Genomic DNA, 21,582 nt, shown 5'->3' with positions numbered 1-21,582 from the left:
ACATCAAATTTCAGCAGCCTACTGGGGAACGAGATTTGAATATTACCCGATTTACATGAATTGGTGGTACAGAGTCGTACGTTTCTATGAGAGCGATGTTTGACTGCAACTATAAACAAGCTACTAGGATATACAGAAACTGTCATTGTGCCGTTTATTTACATTAGAATTACATAATATACGCATTTAGCTTCCAGATAAAACTACCAAATCAAAATGTTGCTATGAATGCAAGCCGAAGTCTAGTAGTAACACGTTTTACGTAACATCACGTGGGGCCTCTATGTATGTAACCTTACAATTAGTACATTTCTTTCGGTTATAAACTGTCATTATTATGTAAGCAGTTATCAATATGTATATTCAGGAAATAAATATATATCAAATTTGATCAATTTTAGCATTATGAAATAAATATTCTTTGTGTGTTGTGTTGTTCATTTAGAATATACATGTGATCAGTGCTTGCCCAAAAGAGAGCTTACATACAGGTAAACATAAAAGATTGCTTACCTTGCGGACAGTTGTCGAGCTGTGAGGCACATTCTTGTGAGAACTTCCCCTGTGCTGGCCCGATCTGTGGAAGACAAAAATAACAAAGGAACATTAGTGACACAGAATTAAGATTAAGATCAACTTCAGCTTGAACATTTTCAGAACATTTTAACAAAAATAATAGAATGGCTTTGTCTAAACAAAATCTAATTAAGAATTTTTATGATATGATTCGTATTAAATCTTACCACTTGGCCGTTCGTTACAGTGTCCATATCGAGCAAGTTTTAATTTTTAGAATAACTTCAGCTCTACACCCACAAAACATTGAGATAACATTCAAGTTCAGTTTGGCGATCAGCATAGACATGTTCAGAGATAAAACAGTTTCAGTGAATTTTAAACATTTTGTAGATAGCACGCGCTTTCTTGCATTGCATCAAGGTAGAAAGTGTTCCTGTACTGTTCTCTAACAAGTCCAATCACATAAATACTCAGTAACAGAAAAGAATGTCGGCAATATCGTACAAATCTTTTGAGTGGTGTACACCTTCAACTGCTAACCAACTCGGACAAATAGCAACAAGACATCAGATCGGTAATTATTTATCCGCCAAGAAAACACCCACTATCACGACAACTCGCCCCTTCTATTTTCAAAACACATCAAAAGTTGAATCAGGTCTTTATTGCTGTTTACCGGGATATCGCACCGTCGTTTTATACAAACATCCTCAATAATGGCTTGCTTATCTCCGTATTTATGGCATGGCTACCGCTTACTGCATATGTCTATACTTTAAAACAGAAAGTGGCCTCGTGTCGAGTTCGTTAATAAGATATAAAGGATATTCTTGTGGTTCCATGTTTCCTCTTGATCACCAGGGAGTCCGTTATCACTATGTACTAGTTTTAATGTCGCCTATTAAAATATTCCGATACAGTTTATAGACATTGTGACCCCTTCCTGTCCTTGTTTACGTGTTATAATGAGGTACTCGGCCAATACTCCGGTCATTAACACACCTGTAGTGGTCATCTGGTACAAGGTAAGACACCAAGGTAAACACGTTTACCAACATTGCATATAGTAGAGTCTATTTATAGTTGATCTGATTATGGCACATTGTATTTTAGGATGAATCTCGTATTATATAGTTATGTAAATACTTGTCGTATTATATAGTTATGTAAATACTTGAAACAAAAGAAAAACCACTGTACTCTGCCATTGTTAGCTGACCAAGCGCTCCATAGTTTATACATATTCCCTGCCAGTGGTTTTGAGCTAAACGTTTCTGTATTCTTGCGAAGAGAACATGCAAATATCATTGTAAGAGTAGGGGCGTCAAAAAATGTCTTTGTTTTTTCAGTGTTGACATGACAACTTGAAGGTATTTATTTCACATACGTATACATAAACACGAGTCACTGTATATCTACAATAGTTCATGGTCAAATCGCACGACGATTGTAGGTACGACTATCGCGAGTATGCTGTCTTCTTATCAGCACTGAAGGATTATTAGATGAAACCTTTTACTATTCACATTGTGAATGTATACGAATTATTATATCGACCCACGTTCCTGAGGTAATTATCATAGCGAGTGGACTTCCGATCCTCAATTACAATGTACCTGCACTCAAAACTTGGCTAGCTTATCGATCATTTACATTTTTCATCAAGCAAATCTTCAAGCTGAAACTATTAACAAAATTAAATGCAGGTATAGAAAATAAATCCACACAAAGAATTGTATTATTTCAGACATTTTGAGTCGTTCAGAGCTAATCACAAATTATAGCGTTTAGATTGGTAAAGCTAGGAACATGGAGGTCCCGGCTGTAAAGTGGGAAAGTAGCTCACTTCCGGTAATTTATCATATTACTGTCAAAATTAAAACGCCAGTCACTGAACGTCCGCGTCGGGAACGCTAAAACAAAACATTAAAACTACGGCAGAGTATAATAACGTAGAACCATTCACTACAATAATGAAACCATGACGCTATTTTACGAAAATGCAAGCCTAACGGTTTTTAAGTAGTCTAAAACACAAAACAGCAGCTGGAATTTATCCGGAATCTTTATTTAGTTTCTACCGTTCCCAGTCGGTGAAGACGTCATTAACAATTACTTTTACGATGAAAAACACAAAACTTCCATACATAATTGACGAAGCGCGTCGGAGGCAGAGAAAAGTTACAGCTCTGACAATGGCCAATTATAGCTCACTCACTTCCACCATACTCCGTGAAATACTCTCTCCTGTAATCTCAAAGGGCCGTGCTCTCAATCTCATGCTTTGGATTTCCCCGCGCAGGTGCACGTTTACGTGAGGATGTTAAAAAGTCATGTGGTCTGTTAGTGGTCTTGGGATTCAGTATCTGTGGTTTCATCTTATATTTGCGATTCGGAGAAAGTATGGAGAAACACGAGCTTTCAGCATGCGTGACTACTAACACATCTTAGCTCGGGGTAAATTGTACCTGTCCTGGTACAGTCATCCATCCCTGGGTCAAACAGTAAGCTTTCTATAAACTCGGCAGAGATTTATGTTTCATCATATAAAATTACATAGGATTCGTTGCCCGTGTCTGCTGGGGAAGTGATCTAAGGGTGAAAACGCTATTACGAGACAGAGACAATATACCATAAAGGCTGTGCAATGCTTACTTGGAACAAGACAATTGCATGTGATTTTCTATAACGGTAATGGCACACTGTAGGAAAATGGCTGAAACGCCATGACTGCACGAAATTGTAGTTCTATGTATAGAGAAGTAGGAATTTACGTCACACGACATTGACGGCGTCCTTGAAACAACCGAAATTTATCGAGAACAATAAAATTAACTTCTCTAGAACAATGAATTACAGAGTTATATAACCCAGAATTAAATTAGCAGTAATAAAATAAGACCATCAGGAAATTTCCATCACAATTAGCTATGTGTGAGTGGTTTACAATGCAATATTTTAGTTAATACCTGCAATAAGTCGTACTTAATTCACAGCGAGAGACATTAAATAAAACAACCTTAAAGTCACTACTAAAGCTACCATCATCAGTTTGATTCTGCACGTGTAAATTCACATCCGACACGTGTAATCCCTAGCCCTGTAGATGTATGTGTCGGTACCAGTGTTATGATAAACGTCAAAACGCCATGTATGTAAGTTTATATACTACACTGGTGTTTACTCCAGTCCTATATATTAGTATACACGAGGTAAACAATGCCCTAGGTCACAATTATTCATACATTTTCTATTAACACAGCGGTGTGCATTATGACCAGAAAATAATGGTCCCATTGATTACATTTAAGTTGTGAAAAGACATCTGAAAGTCTGAAAACTCCCAACTCTAGAAACGAACACAGACTTTCATTGAGTTATGTTATATAAATAATATTTTGCCGTATTCTACAACTGGGATAAAGCTAACGTCTCTGTGTCCGTTAGGGGATACAAATGTCCATCTTTTCTGACGGCTCTAAGAGCTAGCCAATTTCCTTAACGAAAATCAAATATTTGTTTTATAGAGAGACCAACTTCCGTCTGTTTCGACACAGAAAATTCCCAAGAATCGTCGACAAGCGCGCTGCCGTTACACCGGGTGTATAGGAAGCACACATAGTTATTGGTATTCGATATTAGCATTATTTAAGAGAGCGGTAAATCTATAATGAAAACTAGCGACACACCGGATACAAAAGCCTTTTAACAAATTGATTCATTCCGTGTTCAAAGTTTGTCCCGAAGACATGAATGAAAGTGAAACGTTACAAAGAACCGGGTAACGAATTGACAAGCTATCGACCAGTACATATCAGACAGTAACAACTCACATTATACTGTAAGATGGATTAACAATCATTGCTGGTAGAATATGTCTTCTCTCTATTCGAAAAAGAAATATCACGCCATCATACTTTTAATGAGGTTACAGCTGTACCATTGATACAACTAGATCTACATCGAACCACTCCATTAATTAACAAGATCATAATCCAGCTCCTAATTCTACAACTCTGTCATACAACTAGATCTACATCGAACCACTCCATTAATTAACAACATCATAATCCAGCTCCTAATTCTACAACTCTGTCATACAACTAGATCTACATCGAACCACTCCATTAATTAACAACATCATAATCCAGCTCCTAATTCTACAACTCTGTCATACAACTAGATCTACATCGAACCACTCCATTAATTAACAACATCATAATCCAGCTCCTAATTCTACAACTCTGTCATACAACTAGATCTACATCGAACCACTCCATTAATTAACAACATCATAATCCAGCTCCTAATTCTACAACTCTGTCATACAACTAGATCTACATCGAACCACTCCATTAATTAACAACATCATAATCCAGCTCCTAATTCTACAACTCTGTCATACAACTAGATCTACATCGAACCACTCCATTAATTAACAACATCATAATCCAGCTCCTAATTCTACAACTCTGTCATACAACTAGATCTACATCGAACCACTCCATTAATTAACAACATCATAATCCAGCTCCTAATTCTACAACTCTGTCATACAACTAGATCTACATCGAACCACTCCATTAATTAACAACATCATAATCCAGCTCCTAATTCTACAACTCTGTCATACAACTAGATCTACATCGAACCACTCCATTAATTAACAACATCATAATCCAGCTCCTAATTCTACAACTCTGTCATACAACTAGATCTACATCGAACCACTCCATTAATTAACAACATCATAATCCAGCTCCTAATTCTACAACTCTGTCATACAACTAGATCTACATCGAACCACTCCATTAATTAACAACATCATAATCCAGCTCCTAATTCTACAACTCTGTCATACAACTAGATCTACATCGAACCACTCCATTAATTAACAACATCATAATCCAGCTCCTAATTCTACAACTCTGTCATACAACTAGATCTACATCGAACCACTCCATTAATTAACAACATCATAATCCAGCTCCTAATTCTACAACTCTGTCATACAACTAGATCTACATCGAACCACTCCATTAATTAACAACATCATAATCCAGCTCCTAATTCTACAACTCTGTCATACAACTAGATCTACATCGAACCACTCCATTAATTAACAACATCATAATCCAGCTCCTAATTCTACATCGAACCACTCCATTAATTAACAACATCATAATCCAGCTCCTCATTCTACAACTCTGTCATACAACTAGATCTACATCAAACCACTCCATTAATTAACAACATCATAATCCAGCTCCTAATTCTACAACACTGTCATACAACTAGATCTACATTAAACCACTCCATTAATTAACAACATTATAATCCAGCTCCTAATTCTACAACTCTGTCATACAACTAGATCTTCATCGAACAACTCCATTTCTTAACTCCGTAATTCAATGGACTATAATCATTCAACTCCATCTGTATTCAAGTCCACCATTCAACTTCGTGAACAATTAATATAATACGATACTATATAATTGATATAATATGTACTACTACATACCTATTGTGATTGTGTCATAATGTGATATTAATTGTATAATTACGCAAAAGTCAACATATACTATTTTGTATATTTCCTGTATTACAATTGTATCTATACGAGTCCATATAAGGCGGCAATCAGAATTCCGCATCGCGCATATCAGTGATATAACAATAACACCTACACAACAAACGTTCTGAAAACCTGACGAATAAGAAATACTGTAATACTACAAGTGTCACAGGAAATGCCTTTTGCGGGAAACAAGGTATACATTTAGTAGGATAGAGCTGGTGAGTGTGAGTCATGAAGGTACTAACTAGTATACTGATGTCGACCAGTTTGTGTGACAATACGGGTTAATGTATAATACTATAATGGTGCTTAATTTTCTCATCTCGAGTTCACACGGTGCTATTTATGAATTATCTTAATTTCAAATCTGTACCTTTCAATGGAAGCATTTTGTTGTCGTGTATTGTTTACTAGCCTTATCGAGGAACGCCAGTTTAACGCGACGGTGACAACATTTGGAATCCATGTTTTGTCCAAAAAAATAAATAAATAAAATACAGATACTTCATAACGCCTCTCCAAAGCTCATTAAATTCCTATTCGATATTAAAATTAGGCCTGCCCGGTACGTAAATAACTTCTTTATAATGTGTGAATTCCCCAGATACCCAAATAATGTTTCTTTGGTGAGAGAATCGACCAGACTACTAAAACAGCCTTTTCAATAGGTAAATTGTCCCCGATACCCTAATAAACCTTTTAATGTGTGAATTTCCCAGGTACCACAGTGAGGCTTCTTTGAGTGGTGGATTGTCTTCGTACCTAAACAACGGTGAACCGGCTCTGAACATAATGCGCATTTAGCGTTTAAATGTAATTTCCTGGCTTTCCTTTCTGTCAGATCTCATTTTTTTCTAATTAAAACATTTACATGTGAATGATATAGGACGTGGTAGGAATACTACCTAACATCACATTGTACCGGTGAAAGGAAATTTGTGTTTATGTATATCTCATATTAATCATAACGTTACAATTATATATGCAAATGTGTGTATGGTTTCCCTTTGAAGTCAAAGAAATACTTTTTAAGTTAAATTTGCATTAGAGAATAATTTTAAGATACCTCATGATTTAAATCTATCCATAGTTGGACTTTTGAAGTTAATGCATTTCACTCAGCGTTGTACGGAACGCATTGTCAGTGTTATTAGTTCGGCAAGATTACGTAAACTTGACGTTTTGTGCAAAAAGAATTCTTTCCTAGCCACATATCGATAAATAATTGTTGCTTTTCTTCTTAATGTGCCGTTGTACATTGAGATTCGACAGTTTTCGATAGAAGACCGAACGTTTCCGTAATGATGCGTTGTCCTTGGTTCCTGTTGGCCCTAGCTTCCTGTCGTTAGAGTCTTTGTTTGCCGATTTGGTAGCCGTCAGCCCATGTCGACACGGACCACTTGTCCTCAGTCTACCATACATTACTGGTGCTTCTATTGAGTCTGCATAGTCAAATTAGACAGCTGTTTATTGGACAATCTAAGTTTACATCATATTTAATTCAGAGTTAAACGCTTTTTAAGACGTTCCAATATGGCGTCGCTCAATAGCAAGTATAACTTCCACAATGCGTTTCAGCTAGATAGACAGGTGCCCTTCGTCCGAGTTTGTGGGTATGCGTGGTTTTTAAATTAGAAATCTGTTTCTGTTAATTTGGATGAAAAAGGAAGAAAATAACAACTGTTGAAGGCAGATGCGGCACAGGTGGTTGGTCCCGCGGGTAATTGGTTCGTCTGTTCATCCAGCATCATAATATTTCAGGTGCATGAAGTACAATTCAGAATCTGGAAATTGGTGTCAGTGAAAAGCTTAAATGAGCATGCTATTGATTAATACCGCCATTGCCATCCCATAATAGATAGGGCCGCACGCGAGTTACACATGTGTTACTACCATAGGACATAAAACGTTAATATTGAAAAAGAAAAAGTTAATATTGCAACAGGTTTTTTCCCAGATGCTGATGGAAATTTCATATACATATGTCAGTAACATATGTGCTGCAGGTTTAGGGGAGGGTAAGGGGAGGACACGTGCTCACTCCCACTGATTGTAATCGCGTAGGATTATTTCGTCTTCTGATGAAGCAATGATCCCTGCCGGAAGTCATAACTCGCTTTGATGATTAACAATATCGCCACCCAAAATCTGTATCTCTACGCAGATCTGATGAACAACGTTTGCTTTCAAATCATCAAATATTTTCGTCTGTATGAAGAAAAATTAACATACGGAAACGTTAAAATCTTTTCTAACTTTTGAATTGACAAACTATAAAATGGAGATTGATCATTCCTATGACATTTAAGCTTTAAAGCGGGAAAATTCAGCAACCTTGGCCCGTAAATTGTCCTTTATTCAACCCCTACAGGAGTACTTTGCATCTGATAAAAATCGCACCTAGGAAATTGATATTTTTTTGGTAAATGAAAATCCATTTTTATATCGGCCAAATAATTATATATGAAAACCCAGCCGGGCGGTGAATTGATATCATACAGATGATCTCCATTGTTGGGAAACGCTGTTAAAATAGATACTTGTTATCTTTCTTTGCATTTGATCTAGAAAGCGACAACGGTATACATATAATTAAAATCAAGGTAATTTTAATATTTACCGCCTAACGACAGATATTTACCGCCTAACGAAGGATAAAATAATGCGCCTTTTTCAATTTCTGAAAAAGCGTTGAAAATAATTTCTTAAACAATATGCTTGAATCTCAATTGGGTCTTTTATTAGAAGACACACGAAAACACCTTTTACTCATTAAAACCCCCCATAAATAGATAAATCAAAAATCCAATATCGATTCTTGATTACAAGCCCGGATCTCCGGCTGTTTGATAACATCTCCTCCGATACTTCACATGTACGTGACACGGCTGCGACACCATCTTTACATTCCGGCCATTGCTGTGGTCAGTGGTCGGATGACCGATCATACGTCTTTCAGTTCACTAATTGAATTAATTTACATACTCAGAAATAACTAATAGATTACCATCGGTCTATTACCTCCATTACGATACATGAATAGATGGAGTATCACGTTTCCTGCTCGGACCTGACAAACCGTCGGCGTACCATTGTCCGACGTAGTTCATCAACATGTAAATGCATTTGTCATGGACCGCCTGTTTAAAAAGTTTCGAGCAGGTCAATTCAAAGTTACAAAACTTTCATTGTGACGAAAACTGTAAAAAATAGTTACCAACTACGTTTTGTTGTGAGAACATTTAAAATTTACCAGCAACTTTCTGGTACAAGTTTTCGTATGATCGGTTTGAAAACAACTTCAGTCTACATGGCAATGGTTATGAAAACTTCTCGTGTGAAATTTATAATTCACCTTGTCGTTAAAATTTGCCAGACTGTGGACACACGTTAACGAGATGTCTGGAGATAAGATGAATACCACACCACAGCCGGACATTGCCATCCTATTGTTGGGACACTAGACTAGCCAAGTATCGAGTCAGAGGTCAACCATAATCACAAAGGAAGGCGTTCTCTGAACAAGTATACACGTAGAACTGGTATAGAAAATGGAACTTCATACTTCACCTAGGTTTCTTTCCGGTACTATAGATACAGAAATAGATGTTCTATATAATTAGGGTTTAGATGACTCATCTTTAGTTGATTTCAGTATACATGTACAGATATAAACAACATCGCATACCCGACCATACACCTGACCATTTCGGTCACTTGTCCATAACAGGCACCCGACTATACCTGACACCGACTTTACACTACACCTGACCATTTCGGACACCTGTCTAATACCAAGCTCCCGATCATACCCGACATCGACTATACAATACACCTGACCATTTCGGTCACTTGTCCATAACAGGCACCCGACTATACCTGACACCGACTTTACACTACACCTGACCATTTCGGACACCTGTCTAATACCAAGCTCCCGACCATACCGATACCGATCACCACACCACATCATACAGTATAGAACCCTGTTACATTGGTTCTTCACATCTTTTTCCCTTTTCTATTCGCTATTTCGGAAACAGCTAGCTACATGTACCGTTGTGCATATTTATCATTTGTTTTTCATATAATTGGTAGCTTGAAAAAAACCTGCACTTGAATATATCTGAACAAAACTAATAACGATGCATGATTGCATTCTTCATATACAAGTGTTGTCTGTATAAACCTGTACGGGATTACAAAGAGGGAACCAAGGGACAAACTTATTAAAGAATATCTCACGTGCGTCCATTAATGCTGGTTTGTCACTAATTGGGGCTCCCCAAGGGAAACGATGTTGGCAGTGGTACTCATGATTCCTTAATTAATAATCACGTGAATTGCTTCAACAGATAACTACCAGTGGGGGCCCCTAGATGCCCCTAGAAGACTAGGTTTATGAAGCTACTATCATACTTTCTTGTTACATTACACTTACGCTAGGAACACAGTTGTAACTTTTCTCCTCACATCTGTAATCACTAAATCTTCATTTTTTTTAAAGCGTTAATAATTTGCGTTCGCTCAGACTTTATTCGCGTGTTATAGTCAGCCTTCGCTCTAAAGTCAGCCCATTCTGTACGCCACATACCTACATTGTTTAAAGTGTTGTTTTCTTACACAGTGTAAATCTAGGACATGTTCGACGCGCAACTCAATATCACGCACATACACAAACCGAACTGCCCTTGTGAAGCAGGCCACATTACAAGTGCAACAATGACGTCATTTCATTTGACAATTGTTAAAAGCAAAACAAAAAGCAGCCGATGTGGAAGAATTCAAAACACACGGGTCAAATCAATACAGAGTTTCCCCAATAAGATTCCAACGACTGGTGCGGCACCTGTCAGCACCAGACGCTAATATATTTCTGATCCACTTCATTCTAGCAAATTTCCTATATCAACCGTATACACTCCAAAATCACCAAAATTCACCCGTCAGCCATTTTTTTAAAATTCTAAAATCAGTGTTATCGCAGAAAACCTCCATCATATATCAGGGGAAAACAGTAAAATGAATCATTCAATGTTGACAGGCGACTTGCAGTTATGAAAACACAAAAGTGCAGTGCGTGTGGAGTTTACTACATAAATCATGTATCATTATTAAACTATCAGCCGGTATAACAAGATCAGTTATTAATGATAATTGGGAGTAAATCAATACTCTTTAGCATTTAAGTATTTGTAAACACGAGATTCCATGTGTGTTACATAACATGCCAGAGATTTACCTGTCATTTAGTTTAAATTGTTAATAAACAAAACAAGGGCTATATTATCATAACAACCCTCAAACACTAATAGTCAAACGTAACTTTTTATAAAACATACATTTAGTATGCATTTCAGGAATGTATTATATTCCACATATTGTCTGTGCACCAAACAAGCCATTCCGATGACCTTTTACTTTAAACATCAACAATTACTCATATATTACAGTCTAACCTGGTTGATGTGCTGTCTGGATTTTCAAAGTCTTTTGAATGTATAATCTACAAAATTACAAAACATGATATGATGGTCCGTCTATCGCTTGTCAATATATTACACGTGCCTGTGGTCTGGACATAATCCATAGGACGTTCATGTCGCAATGTAAAGATAGATCGGTGTGACATCACGTTCCGAGTCAAACACCTAAAGCAGAAACGTCAAACACAAAACCGGAAACGTCAAACACAGAAACCAGAAACGTCAAACACGAAACCAGAAACGTCAAACACAGAAACCAGAAACGTCAAACACGAAACCGGAAACGTCAAACCACAGAACCGGAAACGTCCACCCTGGAAGTCAATCACAGGAACGTGATTTCTAAATGACAAACACAGAACCAAATACGTGACTTCTAAAAGACAAACCCCCGAAAAAAAGGGGAACGTGATTTCTTTAAGACAAGCCAAACAACCCAATAGAACCGTGACTTCTAAAAGACAAAACCATAAACGTAATTTCTAAATGACAAACCCAGAAACCAGAAAAGAAACTAATGGTTCTTATCTTCGTATATGTAGTCTAACATCTCTGAGAGACAGATACAGAAATTATAGGTTCTGGTTTCCGGTACATATGGAACCAGAGAACCCGTTCATTTATATGGTAAAATTGTTGAGATTAGTTTACGGGACTTGTCAATGATAAGCAACGAATAAACCTTGTGCGATACCCGCGGGTGAATCTCAGACATTGCTCCACAATGGGAGCAACATTCCAGATAATGAAAAATAAATAAGGTTTAAAATATATGTAAACAAACCGGTTTTCTTTCATTCCAAAAGGTTGTCTGGCCAAAACGTAACTTAACTCACAAGAGTCCATCTCTCCCCACCCCCTCCGGGTTATGTTTCATCAAAATATTCCAATCCCTTTTCTCATCTGATTATCCTAAGGGATCAGCTACCGTGGGGAGTCATCTTTTTTGATCTGGGTAAGGAAGGCCACTTTGATACTACATTGCATACTCGATAGTGTTAGCAAACAGAAACCGACATATTTATTTCGCCTCCCAATCATCTTTCTCGTATGAAACCTCGAGATAAGTCTTGGGCAGCAGGCGGTTTGGTCCTGGTAATCTGAAGACGATGGGAGAAGGTCGTAATATTGCCGGTCGATATTCCGGTAGAGTTATTGGTCTCGGAAACGAGCACCTGAGAGATCTGTTAATGATTCTTGTCAGGCTTAAAATCTTATTAAACTGGCAAACACAGATGTGGATATGTCAGTGTGATGCGTTTGTATACAGTTTATATCGCATAGAACAACTGGTGTCACTTCAGCTACATCAGCCAGCACTTCACCGAGCACAGACAAGACATTGTTTACAGTGGAGTTTATACAAAGAGGTGTCAATTCTTGCCATTCCTCACTCCAAACTACCACTATTTAGTACTGCTGTTAACTCGCGCCGTTATTATAGTTTGATTTCTGTCAAGGGCACCATAACAGACAGCCATTTGTATTATTTTTCAGTTAATTTGATAAAATGTTCAGTATGACTAATCNCCCCTGTTACATATCGTTTTAACGCCGTTCACCGGCTGACATTTCATGTACTACGTGTCCAGTATTTTGGGACACATTGTTTAAAAATTCATTATATTATGTTTCATTCCACTTCAAATCAATTCAGTTTTATAAAAACGACATTAAGTTATAACGATATTATAAAAATTCATTTCCCTGCCATATAACATACTTAACGGCTGTGATTGTATAAGTTAAAATAACAAAGCGCGACGATATCTCGTGTTTATAGGAATAAAATATGTTACCTCATAAAACAGTTCTGTTTGCCTTCAAAATACTCCCTACACAGAAACTATGGTGTTCATGAGAACGCGGGACCGAGGAGGGGAGAAAGTGATATAATTTGAGAAAGGGGGTGTGGCGTGGATGAGTCCCGTATCCCCCTCCCGGCCAGCTTATCTTCATACATTGTGTATAATTTCAGAGACCCCCTGCTTTATTCCAGCCACGGAGATTGGTCTCCCGTAGATTAATACATGTACATGCCGTACATGCGGAAGCGGCTCCTCGAGAACGCTACTATAGACGTATATATGTATACATACCGGTTCCTTTGCATCGTCACAATGCAAACTGGAACAGCCTGCTCCAAGCATCGCCAGCGTGAAGGTTGGGGTAAAATCCTTCCGTTAAGAAGGTCCGATCACACTAAAACAATTGCCGAATACACCTCACTGCTACTTATCTTTCATTTCACAACAAATACAAGGTTACAACACATAAATTGCCATAGAGAGAGGCCGTGTATCCGTCCCGAGCGTCGACCTGAAGTAGCCGTATACACAATAACACAGCGCAGTCAGCCACTGAAACTGGCGGCTCCACGCGTATTGATTTTCAAAATGGCGGATTGAAAGAAGATCCCAGTATATATACTTCTTAAGAGTAAAGATTGGTGGGGTCGGGAGACGTTGTTACACCTTCCGACAGCACACTGTATGCAGCGATCAGGACGTGTAGATTATCTACCACAATAGGTCCTTACACCTTTGTTTCCTTTTTACATATGAGCGCTATTCAGATAGATACGTGGGTATATGGGTATCAGATAGCACTGAATGGGTCGGTGTAGAGCACTTGTGTAGCGTTTCCTCTCGCTAGTCACCAGTTTTGTCTTCATTAACTGTAACGCGAGTTCAAATTGAACTTTTACAAGTAGCGTGACTTATTAACTAGGAACAATATCGAGATTCCCGGCCTCTTTAAAATTCTCAAGTGTGTGAAAAGCTAGAGCTGTATTCTCCGCTATAAGTATATATAGATATACATAGCGTTAACTCCCTCACAGCATTGATACGGACAATTATCCACAATGACATATTGTTAGTATTTTAAAGTTCAGTCACAGAGCAGTATTCAAACCGCAAACACATGTAATTGTATACCAGTAATTTGTCGACACCCCCAGTACATTTAAGTAATTATAATGCTAGTGTCGTAACAGCGCTCACTGAAATACACATAGCAATATTATCTACATGTGCATGTCGTATGAATTGTGTAAATACGACTGTCAATTGTTCTATTATATAAAATGTCGTGAGTGAATCGCCCAAACCTTTTTTTTTCTTTGCATGTACACTTTCGACAAGAAAATTGAAGTTGTCACTCTCATTTTTTCGACTTTTTTCTAATTTTAAATGATATCTGAGTATCTGGTTTCACCATTCTGTTTTCACGCTATACATGGATGTGTACAAACATGCCTGCTCCTCAGAATAGACACCGTGTAGATGTGTGTTTCACGATCGAGATACATAATCTCAATACATGGTGAACAAGTGTGTGTCATTATACCGAAAAAAAACATCAGTTTATCCAGGGGTTATAGAGTCTACACAAAATATCAAAACATTTGTTCTTTAGGAGAATGTTTTTGTCGAAATTTGCATAAGCAGCCCGCGGATGAATATGTTTCAATTTATTCGTAATCACGGGTTTTTATCTGTATGGAGATGTGTGGTCATTCGACCGTGACACAATGAGATATACAACACTAACACTACATACATCTTATCGATATATAAATATAGGCCTTTATTCGGGATTTTAAAAATCGATATTTAGTGAGTACATAGGGAGCCGGTAAGACATTTTAGCACGCCAACAATAAATTTAATTATAAAGACGTTTAGTGTGTAAATATATTTACAATGACTGTACTACTAACAATGGTAGGTATTGTAAGCACGCTCAACAATACGGCTTTTAATAAATAAATTCTAAACAATCTTTCTAAAGTGTTTCTTAATAGTCATAAATAGGTACTGCATCTACCATACCGTCGTGAGTAGGGATAGGTGTACATGAGGTTTGTGTATTTGTGTAATGTTGTGTATTTGTGTTGTTGTGTATTTCCGTATTGTTGTGTATTTGTGTTGTTATGTATTCGTATTGTTGTGTATTTCCGTATTGTTGTGTATTTGTGTTATTGTGTATTTGTGTTGTTGTGTATTTCCGTATTGTTGTGTATTTCCGTATTGTTGTGTATTTGTGTTATTGTGTATTTGTGTTATTGTGTATTGTTGTGTATTTGTGTTGTTGTGTATTTGTCTTGTTGTGAATTGTTGTGTATTTGTGTTGTTGTGTATTTGTATTGTTGTGTATTTGTGTTACTGTGTATTTGTGTTATTGTGTATTTGTGTTGTTGTGTATTCATATTGTTGTGTATTTGTGTACTGTATTGTATTTGTGTTGTTGTGTATTGTTGTGTATTTGTGTTGCGTATTATTGTATATTGCATATTGTTGTTGTGTATTTGTTTTGCATTTTTATTGTTGTGTATTGTTGTGTTTTGTTGTGTATTTGTGTTGTGTATTGTTGTGTATTTGTATTGTTTTGTATTTGTATTAGTGTGTATTTGTATTGTGTATTGGTGTGTATTTGTATTTTTGTGTATTTGTTTTGTTGGGTATTTGTGTTGTTGTGTATTTGTGTTATTGTGTATTTGTGTTGTTGTGTATTTGTATGTAAATTTTGTACCGTTGAGCCGTTAGGCCAAAGGTAATAAAGAACTTTAAGTGGTTGCCGTATTTACCTTACAAATGTAGCTGTAGAGATGACATTAACTCCAGTCGAATAGGAAAGCCCGCCGATAACCCCTATCTCGACGATGTCAGCACGCTTTTAGCCCTAAATTACCGACAAGTATGCCCTCAAATAGCCCCTAACTGATAAAGAAAGCCCACTGATAGCCCGGGCACTGACAAGGAGAGTCCGCTTATTTTCACCTGTCTGCGTCTGACATGTATACAAACGTTCGAATAATCAAATATGAGACTCAGTTTTCAAGAAGAGCTTTATTTAAAGTTAATGAAGCTTGAAAATAGACGTGTTGAGACGGTTACTATCTCTGTGTGGGGGATAAAGATACCGACAGGACGGGGGAAAGACGTACCATTATTACGCTATTTACGGACCCGGCTGGGGGAGTAGGAAAACTAAATGGACCGGGTATGATGATGATGATCCATACTGCTACTAATAATGATTATGACGATGAAATGGCGGTAACTGTGGCGCATACAAGAGGGTCATCGATAACATCCAGTGACCAAATACAAGGGTCAGTATGGCAGTAGGTCATTTGGCCATACTTTTGTGCTTACAAACAACACATCTTTCGATGGAAGGCATCACATCGCGACCCCTGGAATCCCTGTATAGTGATAGATTGGTGAACATATAACATTTTGCTAACGGTTTGAAATAATTTTGGGAAACAAACCTTTAAAAACTTATTACACCTTTCAGTATACCTCGAAAATCGTTTTATCTTGAATTAAAAGATAAGACAGTGGAGAAGTGGACACTGGTGTTGACAGAAAAAAACAATGGTAGCTCACCACCGACATCACTTACAATTAATGTCCTAAAAACTCTCTCGTTACAACTGAGTCACGACTTTAGAGAATTGAATTGGCGCGCACTTGTAGCCAACGCCATGGCATAAATTCTGATTAATTAGCGCCATCGGAGTCCGGATGAAGATCGGAGATATTAATACCACAGTTAATTCAGGTGGACGGAGGCCCGGGCTGTTATAACTGTCTGTTCCAGGACTGAACCAATGACATAGAGTCGACCCTGGGGAAAACCTAGCTGTAGGCTTCAAGGGTTTACCCAATAACGCGGCGGGCTGCTGGGACAGGTACGGGTGATTGGACGAGACAAATGATAGGGAACAGACATGGAGAGTATATCCAATAACAGCCCGTAATAACACGAGGCGCGCTGATGCAGCTTTTCCATCTTGACCGATCATTCCGGTAATTGCTCTGTGGGTCTGTAGTCCGATCGGAGACTTGCGTACAGTACCGCAGTAGCTCGGCGCTTACAGAGTCTAAAATAAAATGACGTCAGAACAAACGGAATTTCTTTAGATTACACACTCAATTCAATGGGAAGCTTTGGGTGTTCGACATACCAAAAAACCTTCTGTTCTAATACCAAAAAGTCTTTTATATCATAAAATTTAGCAACCAAGAAGTTAGTTATACAGTACAATGTATATGTCAGAATCACGAGAAAGTCCTGAGGTTAATCGCTTCAATTACAATAATTTTAGTGCTTTTCTTGGTAAAATGTAGTTACTTTTGTCTATTTCTCATGAGTAAAAATCATATTCTTATTTGCGTTTAATTCAAAATAATGGAAACAAAATCAATTAATTCAAAGATTCTCTCGTGACAAGTTGTCCTGACGTCTTTTTATCATCCCATTATTAGATCTGTTTGACATTGTGTAAATGTGCGTGATACAGCCCCATGGGATCCGTTAAACTTTAGACTGTACTACACAGGCATCAAAGAAACACCCAATGTATTACATTTTCACAAATTGGTTTTTCGCTGCTTTTGCTTTTACCCAGAATACAGAGTATCGAAATGTCAATTTGATTATAGACTGGTACGTGCCAAACGGCTAATTACACAGGAGCAAATGTGTGTCGGACAGGATCTACACCTCAAAACTAATTCAGAAATGGAATTGTACACATCTAGGTTATACCGGCATTTTTCAATCAACTTGATAAAAAGGATAGAACTGCTTTCAATTTAAATTAGAAGACATTTACGTGCCTTCCACATTTAACTAAACATACATTGACGGAATTTTATTTAAAATCTAGGGCGTTGAAACAGATTTTATAGGAATAATTTTCAAAAAAAACCTGCTTTTTATATCCGATATCTATCTATCTATCTATCTATATATATCAAACAGCGATGTCTATGGTTACCTAACATGTCAGACGTGTTCCTGTTCCGATCACAGAAGGACACGTACCATTTCTGTCAGTAGGGGAAGGTTCTAGTATTTCTTCGAACCATCAACACAAAATCTCACAGAACGGTTACGCGCACACATGGTGCATTGTGGCGAACTGTTCCTGGGAAACCGTGGCCATTAAATTCCGGGGTTAATTATATAATTCAATTGAGAGCTCACACTCACCAAATGGTGATGGTTAAATAACATAAAACGCGGGAAATAAAATACCTCCGACCGCTTAACGTAATTTCTAACCAGGAGACCACTGCCATGTGACAAATAGATCACGTGACGTAGGGCCAAGTCGCTTGAGCTCGAGTCGTTTCCTGGGTAACAAGGAATTACGTATTTGTAACGTGATATATTACCACCTGTGACTCCCTCACTCGATTTTGGCCGGAATGGGTTATTCATTCTTGCAGGAGCACAGTGACCTGAAATATTTGAGTATTTGGTCAACTGACGCGATCTGTTATCATTTTTGTATTTTCTTCTCTGAGCTTGACGTTCAGCTTTGAATGGGTCTCGGTCAAGATTAGTTAGCCCCTTGTCAGTATTATGTGACCGGGTGGTGAAATGGCATGCTGTCGTGTTCCAGTTATGCCATTTCTGTAAGATGTCACTTTAAAGCAGTTCCATCGTCCGCGGAAACCGTGGCGATAACTTCGTAATACATTAATCAAGCATAAACGATCATGTACACGTACACTATGTACACCCCTGCTTGTGTGGAGAGCTTTCACTACAGGCTTTTAAAATGTTCTCACTAAGAAGGTCCCGTTTTCACATCTTGACCAACCACTCCCATCCTTATTCCGACCTTTATTCTAAATTACAGACCAGGAGACTTGATGTCCAGCTACAATATAGTGTACTTGATCAAAATATTGAATAAAAATAAAACAATGACTGCGGTTCGACCAGTTCAGTGACTACTAGCCGATAAAATAGCCCCTAATTGTATAGTACAACGTCTAGAAACCTTGGAATAATATCGATCATTCGATTGTACTTAATGACGATCTATTGTTAGAGGAATTGAACATAAAACTTAAGTGTCGTGAGATAAATAGGATACTGTGACCAGAAATGTGAACCGGAAGTGTAAATCAGAAATGTAAACCGGAAGTGTAAATCAGAAATGTAAACAGGGTTGGGAAAACAGAAAATAAACAGAAGTGTAAATCAGGAAGTATGAACTAGAAGTGTAAACCTCTAATGCAATTTTGATGCGAAAAACGGAAGTGTAAACCAAAATGTAAACCAAAAGTGTAAAACCAAAAATCTAATCCAAAAGCCGTTAAATTAACAACGCTGTTCGGTTGTGATAACAAACCTGAGAGAACATCGATCTTAAACAGCAGGAGGTTATGTGCTGGCTCAATGTTCTTTAGTTTTGAACATACAATGTTGTGATCAGATTTGCAATTGATCGAACTCCGATTTTAATTATAATTATATCTTCTACTTGTCACGTCTCAAGCGCGTTCGTGGCACGAGCGCACGCGAGTAGGCTGGGTGTATCGAATAGATGTCAGGCGCTCTCCGGGAGATTAAGTCTCAAATCAATGCCTATGGTGGCGTTATCGTGATGGATAACACTGCTAGGTCTCTCCCGTCCGTCGTTAGTGTAGCGGAGGAAGTCCCCATGTAATCGTATTTATACTGCAATCGTCTAAAACATCAATATCTTCAAGGAATCTCTGCGGCTTCCTTGTCACTTGTATGGAGCAGATCATACATACCAGTAAAATATTGAATAATTCAAAACTCAGGCTGCATCCTTCATAACTTGTATATATGGGTTTTTTTGTGATTACTCGGTGTCTGATGTGTCTGGTGACAAGACCCGTATCACCCGCTCTAAACGCACACCCCAACCTACCCCGACGCTACTTCCTTAAGGACTGGATAAACGCGAAACAGGACTTTCTAAGTTTTAATGTTCTTCATTAAAATATCAGTATACAAAATAGCTATCTTCATTTGCCAATGGTGAACTTGAAGTTCCAGAACGTGTTTGAATTGCTTGGTCAGCTTTGAAGCTCTGAAACAATATACCAATATGCCCATTCACCGTTCGTCTGTTTCGGAGATTGGTGAGCAAATGACACCCTTGAAAATCAAAGGGTTACGCTCACTTATACAACGTTAGTGAGCGTAACCTCACGCTCACTTATACAACGTTAGTGAGCGTAACCCCTGATTCTGACTAAATCTACTTGTTACATTGTATGTCCAAACAAACAAGAACGGCCGGCAATATAATCGTATATTTTTTCTCCAAACAGAATACAATTTGTTTTGGAACCGAGGAATATCAATATTTCTAATCATCTTTCGAGATCGCGCGGTCTTCAGGACCACGGTAATCGTGTTAAGTAATTATCTTCTAATTTGAGCGAGAAGAACAGGTAAGCTGGAACCATAATTCGATGAGCTTAGCCATGGAATGCCCAATACACGGAAACAAGCCTATTTTTTCCTGAGGAAAATCTGTATTGACAGAAAGCATTGCCCATTGATATATTAGCCACTTGAGTGGGAAAGCACAAGACTTGTTATAGAAACAGCGGTTGTTAGCTGGTCGTGTACGCCGTGAACAGGTGTGGCTAGGTACAATGTGATTACTACATCTACCTGTGTTTGTTTCACCTGAGGTTACCTGTCGATAACGGCTGTCGTCTTATTAAAACCATGTTTAGAATAAGATTTTCAGTACGCATGGCAGCAGGTTGAAAAGAACGTATGTATCGTATAGAAGTCATCTCTCATACACCAGGATTGTGATATCGGTTCAAACCGCTTACTATTAATTAGCAAATATAACCTGATTTTTCTAATTGGACTTGAGGTGAATTTGTTGCAACCCATTTCATCAAGATCCTAGCTAGGTTACTGTACTACGTTGTATATGCCCTTCCTCTGTGCACACGTTTTATTTAGATGCAGGTCGTTTATGAGCTACAAAACTCTCTTTATTAAAGGTGTGGATCCTCACCTGTCGTGTCACGCTGCCTTCAGTCGCAATAAAGGTGATTGGATTGATATTTTCAATTCAGTGCGTGTTGTTTTATTACAAGTTTAAAACAGGTACTCGTGCAGAACATGTATTAACTACAAGTTTCCCGCCATCTGATTAGAGAGTTATCAAACAAATCTACTTCA

At 37.9% G+C, this 21,582-nt stretch overlaps 1 protein-coding gene across 8 annotated transcripts in view; it reads right to left on the bottom strand.

Annotated features, from left to right (window-relative positions):
* The window catches only part of LOC110460945, a 223,465-nt gene that overhangs the window by 25,927 nt on the left and 175,956 nt on the right, over positions 1-21,582 (bottom strand). For 6 of the 8 annotated variants that reach the window (XM_021514194.1, XM_021514220.1, XM_021514211.1 and 3 more), the window contains exon 2: positions 514-577. In XM_021514194.1, the coding sequence (XP_021369869.1) occupies positions 514-577 (64 nt within the window). Of the gene's footprint in view, positions 1-513; positions 578-743; positions 786-13,685; positions 14,353-21,582 lie in introns of those variants that run through there. The other 2 variants (XM_021514202.1, XM_021514228.1) reach the window with 2 other exon arrangements.

This window comes from Mizuhopecten yessoensis, unplaced genomic scaffold (assembly GCF_002113885.1).
Source record: "Mizuhopecten yessoensis strain PY_sf001 unplaced genomic scaffold, ASM211388v2 scaffold1379, whole genome shotgun sequence".
Lineage (NCBI taxonomy): Eukaryota > Metazoa > Mollusca > Bivalvia > Pectinida > Pectinidae > Mizuhopecten > Mizuhopecten yessoensis.
Note: the sequence above shows the minus strand (reverse complement) of the source record. Positions and strands in the feature narration are given on the sequence as shown.